The sequence below is a fragment of the Schistocerca americana genome, chromosome 4, assembly GCF_021461395.2.
Source record: "Schistocerca americana isolate TAMUIC-IGC-003095 chromosome 4, iqSchAmer2.1, whole genome shotgun sequence".
Taxonomy (NCBI): domain Eukaryota; kingdom Metazoa; phylum Arthropoda; class Insecta; order Orthoptera; family Acrididae; genus Schistocerca; species Schistocerca americana.
This window is the reverse complement of record NC_060122.1, coordinates 546,815,193-546,831,695: the sequence shown is the minus strand read 5'-3', so window position 1 is coordinate 546,831,695 and position 16,503 is coordinate 546,815,193. Positions and strand designations below refer to the sequence as shown.

The 16,503-nt window shown below is 42.7% G+C and overlaps 1 protein-coding gene across 1 annotated transcript in view; it reads right to left on the bottom strand.

The window, feature by feature from the left end:
• The window catches only part of LOC124613018 (ubiquitin carboxyl-terminal hydrolase 35), a 126,274-nt gene that overhangs the window by 54,696 nt on the left and 55,075 nt on the right, over window positions 1-16,503 (bottom strand). Inside the window, exons 4-5 of the mRNA XM_047141572.1 lie at window positions 3,474-3,800; window positions 384-751 (exon numbers count right to left, since the gene is read on the bottom strand). Coding sequence (XP_046997528.1) covers window positions 384-751; window positions 3,474-3,800 — 695 coding nt within the window. The remainder of the gene's footprint in view (window positions 1-383; window positions 752-3,473; window positions 3,801-16,503) is intronic.

The following is a 16,503-nucleotide window of genomic DNA, read 5'->3' as shown; positions in this document are numbered from 1 at the left end:
TGCACATTACACTAACTTTTGTTATGTGATCTCTGTAATCATCTCATAATGAAAAAGCTACAAATCCCTGAACAAATGGGTAACAGAATTCTTATAAAATATCCAAAATCAGATCCCATGTGAAGTATCAAATTACAATGTATGGACTAAATATTCTGTAAGAAGATGCTACTTTAATTTCCACACACAGTGCACAAACTGCAAAACTAATATATTAAACTACACAGTTTCTATAAACACAAAATCATTTCTCAGTCTGTAATTATGATTTCTTCCCCCCCCCCCCCTCTCCCTCCCTTTTGGATAAATATGCTGCCAACAATGAAGTTTATAAAGCAAACTCTGTTCAGTTCGTAAAGTTGGTACACATTCATTAAATTTACCTTGCGAAACACTTCGTGATTGTATAAATTGGAGAACAGCATATGCCACACAATAGTCTCCACTCCTTGCCGTAGGGCAGGTAACTGCATTGATCCAAAGAGTTTATCAATGGTTTCAAGAGTTACTTCATTAAGAATGCTGTACATCTCTCTTTCCTCAAGTTCATTTATAAGAGCATCTATCCATAGATTGACATATGTTGCTCTGGGCCATACTGTCAGCCAGTGACAAAATATTTGCAATGCCTTTCTCACTACATCATGAGATGTGCTGTTATCAAGCACAGTTTTTACTTCACATCTAATGAACTCCGGCTCAAGAAGTCCCAATACAACTGCCAAACTAGGGGAAGGCTCTCTGCCGTCATCTAGAAAAATAATTAAAACAAAGCACAATTAAAAATCAGAAAGAGAGAAAATAAAATACTTTTTATCTTCATTAGCGATGGCACAACTAACAATGGGCTAGCCAGTCAATTGTTTCTTCATTCAGTCACGTTTTTCAGTCAAATGAAAAGTATAAAACTACTTTCTGTGGCCATGTCAGCTATAGGAATGTACGAGTAATTTCATTTTATGTGAAACAAATGACTGACAAGTCTCTTATGGTTATGTCAATTATATGAGTCTTTTCACTAATTTTCAGGGAAGTAACGTCTTCACCTATTTGTTCAACTTTTTTTGGTTGTACAAGAGCCATAACTAAGGTTGCCAACATCTTTAGAGACAAATTGTGCATCTTACTTGAAGGAAAAGTAAATAAAATGTGTATTTCTATAAATAAAGTAGTATGAAAATGTTGTATTTATTTATATTAATAGAACTTTTTCATGTTTCTGGCACTGAAAATAATTGGCGTTACATTGTGAATTTTTATGTTTAGGTAAATGAATGATTACTTTTGGAATTTAAAATTACTGAAGCTTGGTCTCCCTCTGTATTCCAGTTTGTATCATTGATAGCTCACTTTTGGTAAATACTTGAGTGCACAGAAAGCATATAGGACACTATTTTTTTACTTGTTCTGTGACTTAAAATCGCTTGCTTTTAAGCATATGTTGCCACCTTTACACAGCACCTTTTTGCGAAAAATATTTTGTCATCATTTGCTAATATTCTACCAGTCTAGCATTCACCTAGATGAGTGTGTGAACAGATGACAGCCTGTGACCAACTGCATCAATTACCTCGATGGTATTGTTTTGGGTTCTTCCAATAAAGACCACCTTAGAAATCTCTGATCATTGTTTTCTGTTTTGCAGTATGCAGGTCTCAAGTGCAATCTTTTACAGCCGTCAATCAAGTACTTAGGTTTTGAGATTTCTCGCACAGGGGTCAAGCTGTTGCATCACCATGTGGATGCAACTGCAGCTTTGCTGCGGCCAACCCCCATTAGGGAACTGTGGGTGTTTCTAGGTAAAGTTGCGTACTATCTTAAGTTTCTACTGGTCAGTATCTGAGAGTCTCTGTGTGATGTTGGCAGACAAACACACAAACAGGTCTGAACGACCCATTGCTTACACTTCTAAGACTTTAACTTCAACTCTCAGAAGCAGTATTCTCAGACTGAAAAGTAGACTTTAGCGATAGTGTTCGCCTCAAGAAATTTCACATCTTCTTGTTTAATTCTAAGCCCCAGTTAATCACAGATCACAAGCTGTTGGTTGCTCTTTTTAACTCTCTAGCTTCCATGACAGACAAGGCAGTACATCATTTGCAGCAGTGGGCTCTTTTCCTCTCCTGTTATCATTATTTGATCCATTACTCGTTGACAGCACAACGTGCCAATGCCGGATCTGGTGTTCGATCGGACAACTTGCTTTGCTTCTATTTAGATATTGAGAACCAGAATGCAGTCGGTGGTTTTCCCATCACTAGTGCCATGACAGCATCGGCTGTTGCCATGGATCCTGTACTTAATCAGGTCATCTCTTTTTGTGCAGCACTGCTGGCCGGAAAAAGCCCTGGACCGTGCCTTGGATCTCGCGTGTAATTGCTTCTACTTAAAGAACTGTTTTCCTCTGTTTGATGGGGTTCTTTTGTTTGCTACAGGGAATGCTGCTCCCCAGGTTGTGATTCCCACTTCCTTACACCATACTGTGCCACGGCTTCTGAATGATGATATGGAATGATGATATGGGGACTTCTCACACCAAAGCTTTGTCCCACCAGCATGTGTATTACCTGGGCATAGAGGGGGACATTACATGGCTTATTGCTGCTTGCACTAACTCTGTTCAGCATCAGGCAGCCCACGGGCACCTTTTTCCCCCTGGCAAACACTGCAGCACCCGTGGCAGCATCTACATCTTGATTTTGTTGAGCCTTTCCTAAATCAGTATTGGCTTCCTGTAGTGGCTGCCTATTCCAAGTTTCCCCATGTGGCACGTTGATCATCCACATCATTGGTGTTTTCCACAACTCGTTATCTCAGTCCCTTGTGGGACTAGTGTTTTTTTTTTTTTTTTTTTTTTTTTTTTCCCCACAGTACCAGTGCTATTTTCTGTAGCATTTCTTCTCTGTACCACAAATTTTTTTTCTGTGCCTAGTGTTTTCGCACACATATGTGGGTTCCCACCCCCTTGAAGGGAGGTGGTATGTACTTTCACTCATGCCACGCATGATTTGAGGGATCATGCATCCATACAGTTCACAAGCCCGCTTACGGAGGTCGCCTGGGTCAGCCACCTAGCACACTCTGCCGAAGAAGCAGTATTATTTAAGTGATCAGAAAACAAGTGCTCAGCCACATCTGTAACCTGTATTACTGTTGTCCAGTAAATGTGTTCAGTGCTACGCACAACCTGTACGTATCATACTATAAAGTAGTATGTTCCATAAATCATCTATGTTCTTGCTATAGCATTATCCTCACAAGTCCACTGACAGCACTGTTGATATTCTATGAGCACTGTACTTTATTTTTCAAATTTACCATGTAAAGAAACTTATCCGAACAGAATTTAGTTTTTTTAAAACTGCTAGCTTGGAATGCTGTGTGTATGTATCTTCATACAAAACAAAACAACTCTCAGAAATGTCACATGTTTACAGAAATTGATTTACAATAATTATAAAATCTGTACATACCTTTATTAGCTATAGCTGTATAAACTATCTTCAGGCAAGAATAAATAATTTCTTTTCTCTGCCGCTTTTTCAAAGCATCAGTTAGAAAATCTCCAATTTTTGAAACATTTTCATGAAACTGGCGAATTGCTTCACGTTTAGCAGCAGGTGTTGCAAAGGATGAAAGGCATGCTACTATTGTTTCGCAGAACTTTTTCAACTCCTCTTCACATGGCAAACATTTTGGATGACGGTTCAAGAATACACAAACATCAGCCAAGAGTTTGTCATCAAATGAAACCAAGCGTAAAAAGTCTGTCAAACAGTGCTGCACCGTTGGTTCTAAACCTGCAAAATAAGTTTTATATAACACAATAACTGAACTGATAGCAAATTTACACAACTAGAAGCCCATAATTAATGTAACCGACGAACATTCTTGAAACTTGGTTATGTGTACAGAAAATGAAGACATAAAAAATGTGATTTTTAACTGCATTTAAGTAACTTTACATACTGTCAAGCTCTTTAGTTTAAAGACTGTCTTTGATGCAGCTTCGACACTATGCACAACTCTCTTCATCTCTGCATAATTACAACTTACATCCATTTGAACCTCTTTAGTGGAGTCAAGTTTTGGTCTCTCCACCCCTGCCTGCCCCCCTCCACACCCACACACATAGAATCAAATTTTAGAATTCACACATATACTCAAATTTTAGAATTAGATTTGTTACTTCCCCCTCCACTTCTATCTGTTTTTTCTCAGTTCTTACTGCTTTCACCAAGCAAATGCATTGTCTCACTTTTCTGTCAACATTCCACAGTGCTACTTTTCTTACATTTCACAATCTATATTTCAGTATACTTTCTCAGCATTCAGTACTTCTGTATGTCCTTGCTCTTATTTCCCTAGATGCTGAAAAACCCACTCATTTCCACCAGCCCATATACTCCCGTCACTCATGTGATGTTTTGTTGATTTTCCTTTTTGGTGTGACTTGCAAGAACTACTGTATCATTTTTAATTGGTTGCCACACAATATCATGATAATCTTTCACCATCTTTCAAAAATCTGAATGATTCTCTGCAGCTAGTTCACTCCAACCTCTTGCACCTGCCCTTATTGCAGTATGTCAACCCTCATTTCAACATGTAACAAGTTACCTTCTGAAAAAGTCTGAAGGTTTCAGTACAAATGCGTCAGCAGCAACGTGGATCACATTCTGATCCCACTCCTGAACATTATTTTCTGTCGGTTGAGAAATACCTTCTTTCTGAGCTCCACTGCTATATTCAGAGTGAATTGGCTCTCTATCTCACACCAGCAATATATCAGATAATTGACAGGTATAGCGTATTTTTAAATAATGAAAAATCAAATTCTGTTTTCAAAATTTAGAAAAGAAATCTTGTTATTTCTCAAATCAGATACTTCTGGTTGACTGTGTTTTAAATGTTAAGACATGAATACACTAAGCAGATTCAGAAGGATGTAGGTTGTAGTAAGTACTGGGAGATGACGAAGCTTGCACAGGAGCATGGAGAGCTGCATCAAACCAGTCTCAGGACTGAAGACGACGACGACGACGACGACGACGACGACGACGACGACGACGACGACGACGACGACGACGACAACAACAACAACAACAACATATTCTAGTCCTACATTATTGTATTATGATTACTTAGAGTGAACTTGTCCTTTCATGTTCCTCGTGTTCTATGTTCACCAGCGTTGAGTCTACATACAACTACATTTTGCAACAAAATTAAATGATAACTTTTTTGAAACGCAGAATTTTCTTGCATTCTGACGTATAAGTTTGAAATTTGGCTCAAAGGTGCCAACATCCTTCCTCTGTAATGATGCAAAAGCATGATGACCTGCGATGTCACCCTCCAGCTCAGCAACACTTCAAACAACTAGGAGTCGAACATGCAAAAAAATTAGTAAATAAATAAATAAAAATAAAAAAAAAAAATAAAAAAATTGCTGCAGCCAAGATATTTATGGGAGCTATGAGGTGGGTTAATGGTATCACACTGGAACGAAATTTTACCACAATTCTGTGCAACTCAACCATGGACACGTCACACACAATGGGAAGGTCATCACATGCGTTCTTATCTGCAATTTGTCCCTCTTTTGACACCTCTGTGATAGAGGCAACCACCACGAGGCCAAGGAAAACATCGATACAAAAAGACCACAGAGGGTGACGTAAAGGGTGTCAATGAAACCATCCCTTCCTGTGGGGAAGGCAGTTGGCAGCGAGATGAGGAGCAGGACGATGTTTTTGACAAGGTTCGACACTGATGCCATGCCAAGGCATTTCAAACCTACTGTAACAACATTGTGAAGCCACAATCCCATTGAATGTGCTCTGATCCCTTTGAAGTGTAGTGTGACCACAATTCTTGCTCCAGTGTACAGTGTGGAGCCACTAGGGACCTTTCAAATCCATTTTATGAAATTTAAATGTGATGCAAGGCAGAAATGTGTATTTGCACTTTTCATCTTTACTTTTTCACACCCTCCTGTGGCGTGATCATGGAAAGCTGCAATATTAACACAAGCATGAATAAAATGGCAAAGGTTTCCCTTATTTTATCATGGTGAACATATCTCCCTATATAGGTCTGCGTCAACAAAATATTTTCACACTCTGAGGAGAAAGTTGGTGATCGGAATTTTGTGAGAAGATTCTGCAGCAACGAAAAAATTCTTTGTTTTAATTATGTCCATCCCAAATCCTGTATCATTTCAGTGACACTCTCTCCCCTCTTTTGCGATAATACAAAACATGCTGCCCTTCTCTGAACTTTTTCGATGTACTCCGTCAATCCTAACTGGTAAGGATCCCACACTCCGCAGCAGTATTCTAAAAGAAGATGGACAAGCGTAATGCAGTCAGTCTCCTTAGTAGATCTGTTACCTTTCCTAAGTGTCCTGTCAATAAAACGCAGTCTTTCATTAGCCTTCCCCACAATGTTTTCTATGTGTTCCTTCCAATTTAATTTGTTCATAATTGTAATTCCTAGGTATTTAGTTGAATTTATGGCCTTTTGATTTGACTGATTTATCATGTAAATGAATTTTAATGGATTTCTTTTAGCACTCATATAGATGACCTCACACTTTTCATCATTTAGGGTCAGTTGCCAATTTTCACGCCATACATACAACTTTTCTAAATCATTTCGCAATTTGTTTTGATCTTCTGCTGACTTTACTAGTTGATAAATGACAGCATCACCTGCAAAAAATCTAAGACAGCTGCTCAGATTGTCCCCTAAATCATTTATATAGATAAGGAACAGCTTGTGTTTCACAAGAACGATGTTTTCTAAACCCATGTTGACTGGGTGTCAAAAGACCGTTTTCTTCGAGGTAACTCATAATGTTTGCACACAATATATGTTCCAAAATCCTGTTGCATATTGACGTTAATTTATGGGCCTGTAATTTAGTGGACTACTCCCATTATCTTTCTTGAATATTGGTGTGAGCTGTTGCAGCTTTCCAGTCTTTCTGTATGGATCTCTCGTTGAGCAAAAGGTTGTACATGATTGTGAAGTATGGAGCTATTGCATCAGCATACTCTGAAAGGAATATAACTGGTATACAGTCTGGACCAGAAGACTTGCTTTTATTAAGTGATTTGAGTTGCGTCACTACTCCGAAGGTATCTACTTCTATGTTACTCGTGCTGGCAGCTGTTCTTGATTCGAATTCTGGAATATTTACTTAGTTTCTTTTGTGAAGGCATTTCAGAAGGCTGTTTTTAGTAATTCTGCTTTGGCAGCACTATCTTCAATAGTATCTCCATTGCTATCGCGCAGAGAAGGCATTGACTGTGTCTTTACGCTAGCAGTATAGTGGCAGTAGGTCTGAAATGTTTTTCTCAGCTATCGATAAGAATATCGCATCATTTCAATGCTGTCTGTCATGGTTCTGATCTCCATCACAGAGGCGTCAAAAGGAGGAGTGAAATATGGGTAAGAGGGAGTGTGGTGACCTTCCCATCTTATGACACATCCACGGTGGCATTGGGCATAAATGTGGTAAAATTTAGTGTCGATGTGACATCATTAACCCACCTTACAGCACACATGAACTTCTGAGTTGTGGTCTTTTTTTGCGTGTGTTGGCACCTTGGTGTTTGAAGCATCGCTGAGCTCATGAGTGACGTCGCTGGGTGCCATGCTTTTGCACTGTTACAAAGGGAGGTTATGTGCACCTTTGAGCTAAATTTTGAACTCACACATTAGAATCGAAGACATTTCTGCAGTTTCAAAAAAGTGATCTCTTAATTTTGTTGCACATTGCAAATGACGAAAGCACAAATTCCAGAAAAGCTTTCTTTTCGTTTAAATGAAGAACATGCACAGCAGGAACGCTGATGTACACAGCAAACTGCCACTGTTGAAATATTATAACTACTACACAGCAAAAGCTTCTAAAATGGTGTTATCCACAGTCTAGTTTGCACTAAGACACTAGGTTACATGTGACTGCGCTACCTGACTGTTGCACACGCGCGGATCATGTTTGCACAACTTACTGATGAAACTAAGCAGTTTCATTCATCTCATGCCAACTTTGGCGACACTACCTGCACAGGTTTTGAGGTGGGGTGTGTCAGTATAGTATAAACAAATTGAAATATGAAGTGGGGAAAGGAAGAAATTCTTGACTTCCTGGACACCTTTGCTATGCGTAGGTGTTCGGGAGATTTCAATTATGTTGACTACAAAAACAGGCAGCGACGTGTTGCTGCACTTGAGACCATCCTATGCTATGCTATCTGAATGTTGAAGGACTGGTGATGTCTGTGCTACAGGGCATAATGCATTCAATTAGGAATATTGTACAAATGAACTACGAAAAATACAGGCACGCAAAATATCTAGCAGCAGAATAGTCCACGACTACGAGACAAAAATTCCATGGTTCAAGTTGGCTGGTTCATTTTTTGAGAGAAACTGTGTACAGGTGGAAAGGATACACAAATCTCCTAAGCTGAATTCTTTATTCAATGTTCATTTATTTAAAAAGTTATATCAGTGCTACACATTCACAATCTGTAGTGCAAAATTTGTAGTATTTGTATATATTTTTAAACTCTTAAATTTTGTCAAGGTACAGCTCCATCTGTAGGCAAGTAGGTGGAAAACCATTCTCTTCCTAATGCAACCTGTTTCAAATAATTATTGCTGCCAGCTTGCAGCTTTGCGTGTATCAGCCCCCTCCCCCAAGCAATTATGCTTCTCCATGTCCTTGGCTGATGAACTCCACTTCCACATTCTTTTCACACATTACAGTAACTTTTCTTTTTCTTTATTGATTGTTAAATGTATTTAAAAGAAACATGGACTGGTCTGGTAACGTCCTAAGATGTTTAAAATAACTTTTAGGTCACTGAGCAACTGAGCTGACGTCTTTTCTTGATTCAGTCACTAGCCCAAACAAGTTTCTTAATTTTTTTTATCTTTTGTCTTATGTAGCAGTCTCACGCAAATAAGCATTAACTCCGCCACAACTCACACAGCTGCTAAAATTTTCATTTTACGCAAGAATATACGGCTCTTACTGACAGCGCCATGTCTACAGACGTATATGAAACCATTTGCGTGCCACTAATTTCATGCAAAATGTGGCACAAGGCAATGACGTCACGTAAACTAGGTTTAAGTTACAAAATTCAGTCTGTCAATAATGATATTTAAATGTCAGCAAGTTAAGCCAGACTTTACTGCAATTATCTGAAAAAATTCACAACTAAATGGGTCGTCCCGAGTTCCTGAATCAAAATAACCCAAGTTTATTTTCAACAAAACGGTCACCTAATGTGAGTCTGCAGGATTTTGTGGCCACTGTCATTGAAGGTAAAACCATCACTGACCAAAAAATCTTCTAGAATACAAGGCTGTATCATTTTCCACTTCAAGTTTTTCTAATCAATTGATGTTTGGATGCCTCTGCTGAGATCTTCTCTAGAATCTCTTGACATTTGACATTATCTGAACACTACCAGCTAACAGTGTTCTGCTAACCATGAACTCCACATGATCCTAAAGAATATCTCCATAGAGGGGCCAAAACATTAATCGAGTAGCAGAAACATTTGAAGGAGAAAATGACGTGGCCTTATGTCCTTTAAGATTTTACCTTCAGTCACCTAACTGTTTAAAATTTGTTTGGATATCCACCCAATGAAATCCGTGTTACAATATTGGCTTTATATCCATATGGAACAAACAGTATGCGAATGCAATATACATCAGTGATCAAATCCTTTAAAAAATTTCTTGGGGACTTCTCCCCCTAACAACCTGACAAAAAAACTTGCATGAAACACATTATGAGATCTAGCATAATACAGGCTCCAAAAAGAAGGAAGTGAAAATAAAACACATAGCAGTTTGACAATAATGATGTAACAACTGTACAAGACCAAATATGTTTTTCATTCTTTGTTTAAAGAGTAAGAAGGTTAAGTATAGGATAGTTAACAGTTATGAGAGGCACCAATGATTGATACGCAATTATGTGCTTGCTAGAAACACTGGAATGGTATTATCATAAAGGACTGAGCACAGAAAGCTTCAAAATATGCATGAGGGATCACCAGCAATGTGTTTGCCACTCATCACCTGGAAGAGCTTTGGCATTACATTTCACTATAAATCAATAACTGTGGTGATACATCTTCAGAGAAACACAAAGATTCTCACGACTTTCAGCTAATGAGCTACGACTGTCCGAGTCTACAGAAGGCCTTAGAAATTTACAAAAGTACTTTCTCCTCTCCTTAATCTCACAGGACATGTTTGGGCTGCAGCCTAAAGGCAAGTCGCTGTACGTTGTCTTGTTCTCAGAGACTTGTCATGCTGAGAGCAGCTCTGGACCAAGAATGGCAATCACTTCCTATGGAGGTCAAACATCCAGTCATACCCACAATTCACGCTCTCATTCTAGACCTTAAGTTTCCAGAAACCTCTTGCAGATGCAAGGCCAACTGGGCCTCTGGTCTTGTCCAGCTGACACGCTTATTGCATCGTACAAGTGTTCCAGTATTATTGAGAGCTGACTAAACAAAATCTGCATATGAAAATAATCAACATAATAACTAGGGAAACAAACTCGTGCTAAAATTTCACAAAACTTGGCCGTGAGGAACACCAAGTAATAAAGAGAGAGCAAAGAAAGACAAAAACATGCAGGTAAATACTTTATTTTATTCTACACCCACCAACATTACCATCAGGTAATATTGTAGTAAAACAGAAGTCACAGGTCCATTATTGAACTTTTCTATTGGTCATATTTTACTCTTGTGATAAGTACAATATTTATTAACAGCCAAAATACTGTTACTGTGAGTCTGTCAATTTCAAAAGAAAATTCAATTTCTATTTAGGCTGGAATCCATAAACTGTAAATCCATTCTCACTTCATCATTGACTAAAACAGAAGGCAAATCTCCGATTAACAATTTGTGTTTTGCGCTGCCACACCGAAATTTATGCTGAAAACCTGGCTGCTTTTATCCCATTTTCAGCTACAGTAACTCAGAACATTTTAGTTGCAACAAGCTCCACAGTCATGATACACTTCTTGAAAGAAATTAGTTTCCTGCATCAGCATGTTTCTAGAATGTTTATGGTATATTTAAAATCTTTATATTGATGCAGAATGTAGACTTTCTTATTAAAAGTGGTGTGTATCTCACCCTTGTATATCCATGAAGCACTTTTTTCATAACACTGTTCATGAAAAGAGGAAAATTTGATCAAGAGCATGTGTACAGAATTTTTTTTAGAAAACAACCAAATTGTTTAATAGTGTAGCAATAGGCTTGTCTTTTGTACAACATTAACATCTGAGGACCAAAAAACATCTGAGGACCATTTATGAAATAAATATTCTACTTTGTACAAGCAACTTTGAAGCACTTTAATTCAAACTGTGTGACTTTGCACTCAATACATTGGCAATTAGTATCTTTTCATCATACTTTTCCAGTTGGTTTCTCACCTCTCTAAGCCCACACTACTCATCTCATTAAGGGCAACTCCCTTTCACTTCAATAGCATATTGGTAGGAGAATTGATATTCGTGCTTCGTAACTCCCTTACGCTCAGCTGGTCATACAGTTTAGTTTGTTCCTTCACGTTTATATCATAGAATTTGTTACTTGCTCAGAAGTATGAGAAAAACTTCCTGCACATGCACTTTTCTTGTCAATGCTTACACTGTATCTATCCTGATAGAGGCCTTATCTGGCATACAATCAGTGGCTGTCCAGTTTTCCATATAGTATGCAATCACCATTGGTCTCGCATTGTCTTCAAGTGTCATAACCATGGGAAAAACTTTATTGCTTGTCCTTGAAGTGGCATGACCCCTGCCTTTCTCGTATGACCCAACCACAAATACTCGTATTTAAAAATAAAACTACTCTGGAATTACACACAAGAAAGCAGTTTCAACTGAAATCTCAATAAAAATAGTAAGAGCCCGAATACTGTCTTCCTAAACTTTCCAAACTTCCTTCTTGAACATAGCCCATGTCATCAGCAATTCTGTCTGGGGCAGGTTGGTTGGTTTGTGGGATTAAAGGGACCAGACTGCAACGGTCATCGGTCCCTTTGTCCAAAAAATTAAAACCACCCAAAGAGAAAAAAACGAATAGCAGGAAAGATGTCAGACGACACGGGACAAGAAATACGCCGACAGAGATCAGACAAAACTAATTAAAATCACACAGAGTGTGACGGTGGTTGGCCGACCACAGAGAAAAAAAAGGAAAAGCCAACCACCGAGAACACATTAAAAACTCAGTTTAAAATCAGAGGCCAAAAGCCAGAATCAACACTAAAAAACAGAAACACTCAGATTAAATGATAAAAACCCCCTGCCCGAATAAAACATAAAACTAAGCCAGCCATAGCAGGGTCATCAGTTAAAAGGGCAGGGAGCGTGTCAGGCAGTGCGTACGTCTGCCTGAGCACAGCTAAAAGCAGACATTCCAAGAAAATGTGGATCACAGATAAAATGGAGCCGCAGTGACATAGAGGTGGGTCCTCACGGTGCAATAAGTGGCCGTGGGTCATCCGTGTGTGCCCAATGTGCAGTCGGCAGAGGACGACAGACTCCTTGTGAGAGATGCGCAAGGAGGAGTGCCACACAGTCATCGTCTCCTTGACGGCACGGAGTTTGTCACGGGTGGTCAGACCGTGCCATTCAGCATCCCAGAGCAGATAACTTTGCGGCGTAAGACCGCCCTCAAATCAGTCTCCGGAAGGCCAATGGCTAGAGTGGGTTCACTGGTGGCCTGTTTGGCCAGGCGGTCAACACGTTCATTGCCCGGGATACCGACATGACCGGGGGTCCACACAAAGACCACAGAGCGGCCGCAATGGGTAAGAGTATGCAGGGACTCATGGATAGCCATCACCAGACGAGAACGAGGGAAACACTGGTCGAGAGCTCGTAAACCGCTCAGGGAATCGCTACAGACAACGAAGGACTTACCTGAGCAGGAGCGGATATACTCTAGGGCACGAAAGATGGCAACCAGCTCAGCAGTGTAAACGCTGCAGCCATCCTGCAAGGAACGTTGTTCAGAATGGTCCCCTAGAGTTAGCGCATACCCGACACGACCAGCAACCATCGAACCATCAGTGTAAACAATGCCAGAGCCCTGATACATGGCCAGGATGGAATAAAAGCGGCGGCGGAAGGCCTCTGGAGGGATGGAGTCCTTCGGGCCCAGTGCCAAGTCGAGCCGAAGGCAAGGGCGAGGAACACACCATGGGGGAGTACGCAAAGTGGCCCGGAAAGGAGGTGGAACAGTGAAAACCCTAAGCCCGGAGAGAAGCTCTTTGACGCGGACCGCGATCGTATAACCAGACCGGGGCCAACGTTCTGGCAGATGGACGACCGATTGCGGGAACAGGAGACGATAGTTTGGATGCCCAGGCAAGCTAAAAACATGGGCAGCATAAGCGGCCAGCAAACGTTGGCGCTGTAACCGCAGGGGAGGGACACCTGCCTCCACTAGTACGCCGTCCACAGGGTTGGTGCGGAAGGCACCAGTGGCAAGTCGTATCCCGCTGCGTAGTATTGGGTCCAGTACCCGCAACGCAGATGGGGAAGCGGAGCCATAAGCCAGGCTCCCATAATCCAGACGGGACTGGATTAATGCCTGGCAGAGCCGTAACAAGGTAGATCGGTCGGCGCCCCAGCTGGTGTGGCTCAAGCATCGCAGAGCATTGAGATGCTGCCAACACGCCTGTTTAAGCTGCCGAATATGAGGCAGCCAAGTCAACCGGGCATCAAAAAGTACACCCAAAAACCTGTGGGTCTCCACCACAGCAAGAAGTTCGCCGTCAAGATAAAGCCGCGGCGCAGGATGGACCGTTCGGCGCCGGCAGAAATGCATAACGCGGGTCTTGGCAGCCGAAAACTGAAAACCACGAGCTACAGCCCAGGACTGCGCCTTGCGGATTGCGCCCTGTAGCTGACGTTCAGCAGCTGCAATGCCAATAGAGCTATAGTAAAGGCAGAAGTCGTCAGCATACAAGGAAGCGGAGACAGAATTGCCCACGGCCGCAGCGAGCCCGTTAATGGCTATTAAAAACAGGCAGACACTTAAAACAGAACCCTGTGGCACACCATTCTCCTGGACGTGGGAGGAACTATATGAGGCCGCGACTTGCACCCGGAAGGTACGATACGACAGAAAATTGTGGATAAAAAGCGGCAGAGGACCCCGAAGACCCCATCCATGAAGCGTAGAAAGGATGTGATGACGCCATGTCGTATCGTACGCCTTCCGCATGTCGAACAAGACAGCGACCAGGTGCTGACGGCGGGCAAAGGCAGTACGGATGGCCTACTCCAGGCTCACCAGATTGTCGGTGGCGGAGTGGCCTTTACGGAACCCACCCTGAGACGGAGCCAGAAGGCCCCGAGACTCCAGTACCCAATTCAAGCGCTGGCTCACCATCCGTTCAAGCAACTTGCAAAGAACGTTGGTGAGGCTAATGGGACGGTAGCTGTCCACCTCCAGAGGGCTCTTTCCAGGTTTCAAAACGGGGATGACAATGCTTTCCCGCCATTGCGACGGAAACTCCCCCTCGACCCAAAGACAGTTGTAAAGATCGAGGAGGCACTGCTGGCAGTCCACTGAAAGGTGTTTCAGCATCTGACAGTGGATCCATCTGGCCCAGGAGCGGCATCAGGGCAAGCGGCTAGGGCACTGCGAAATTCCCACTCACTGAATGGAGCATTGTAAGATTCTGGGTGGTGGGTGCGAAACAAAAGGCTCCGACGTTCCATCCGCTCTTTAATGGAGCGGAAGGCCAGTGGGTAATTGGAAGAAGCGGAACTAAGAGCAAAATGCTCTGCCAAGCTGTTGGCAATTTCGTCAGAGTCTGTACAAACTGCTCCATTCAGTGAGAGCGCAGGGACGCTGACAGGGATCCGATAGCCATAGAGGCGTCGGATCTTGGCCCGGACCTGCGATGGAGAGACGTGGAGGCCAATGGTGGACACATACCGCTCCCAGCACTCCTGCTTGCTTTGGCGGATAAGGCGGCGGGCCCGCACACGCAGCCGTTTGAAGGTGATGAGGTGTTCAATGCAGGGATGTCGCTTGTGACACTGTAGCGCCCGCCGGTGATCTTTAATCGCTGCAACGATCTCAGGCGACCACCAAGGCACAGTCTGCCGCTGAGGGGACCCAGAGGAACGGGGAATGGCAGATCCAGTGGCAGTAACGATGCCGGTGGTGACCGATTGAACCACCGCATCAATGTCATCATTAGAGAGAGGCTCAATAGCGGCAGTGGAGGAGAACAAGTCCCAGTCAGCCTCATTCATAGCCCATCTGCTAGGGCGCCCAGAAGAGTGACGCTGTGGTAGTGACAGAAAGATCGGAAAGTGGTCACTACCACACAGGTCGTCATGCACACTCCATTGGACAGACGGTAAGAGGCTAGGGCTACAGATTGAAAGGTCAATGGCGGAGTATGTGCCATGCGCCACACTGAAGTGTGTGAAGGCACCATCATTTAAAATCGAGAGATCGAGCTGCGACAATAAATGCTCAACGGTAGTGCCTCGACCTGTTGCCAATGACCCACCCCACAGAGGGTTATGGGTGTTGAAGTCGCCCAATAGCAAGAAAGGTGGCGGCAATTGGGCTATCAGCGCAGCCAGGACATGCTGCGAGACATCACCATCCGGTGGAAGGTAAAGACTGCAGACGGTAACAGCCTGTGGCATCCACACCCAAACAGCGACAGCCTCTAAAGGTTTTTGGAGAGGGACAGACTCACTGTGCAGAGTGTGAAGGACATAGAGGCAGACGCCACCAGACACCCTTTCATATGCTGCCTGGTTCTTATAATAACCCCGATAGCTACGGATGGCGGCGGTTCGCATTGCTGGAAATCAAGTTTCCTGAAGAGCAATGCAGATGAAAGGGTGAAGGCTGATAAGTTGGCGGAGCTCAGCTAGATGGTGGAAGAAACCGCTGCAGTTCCACTGGAGGATGGTATTGTCCATGGTGCAGAAAGGCGTGACGGGACTGGGAAGGCAGATTACGCCGCTGGGTCACCTGCTGCCTCCGATGGAGCACCCGTGCAAGTGCTATTCATTGCGTCTGAGGGACCGGCAAGATCGAGGTCCTCAGCGGACGCAAAGATCTCCACCTCATCCTCAGACGCAGAGCTTTTAGATAGCAGTGGAGTAGGTGCTACCGCAGGTGTCTTGGTCTTATGGGTCTTCAAAGTCGTTTTCTCTCGCTGTTCCTTTGGTTGCCGTTGTTGAGAGGGCTTATTAAAGCCAGTCTCCAGGACCGAAGAGGATCGCGAAGCCCGTCGACCAGCGACCTGTGGCTTCTTCAGCCACTGGTTGGTGTCTGCTGTGCCGCTGGTAGGAACCTGGGAAGGGAGTGACCCAAGGGATCCCTTCCGAGCGAGAGAAGCCGAAGAAGACTTAAGCTTCTCTGGCTTAGAAGTGGGGACTGG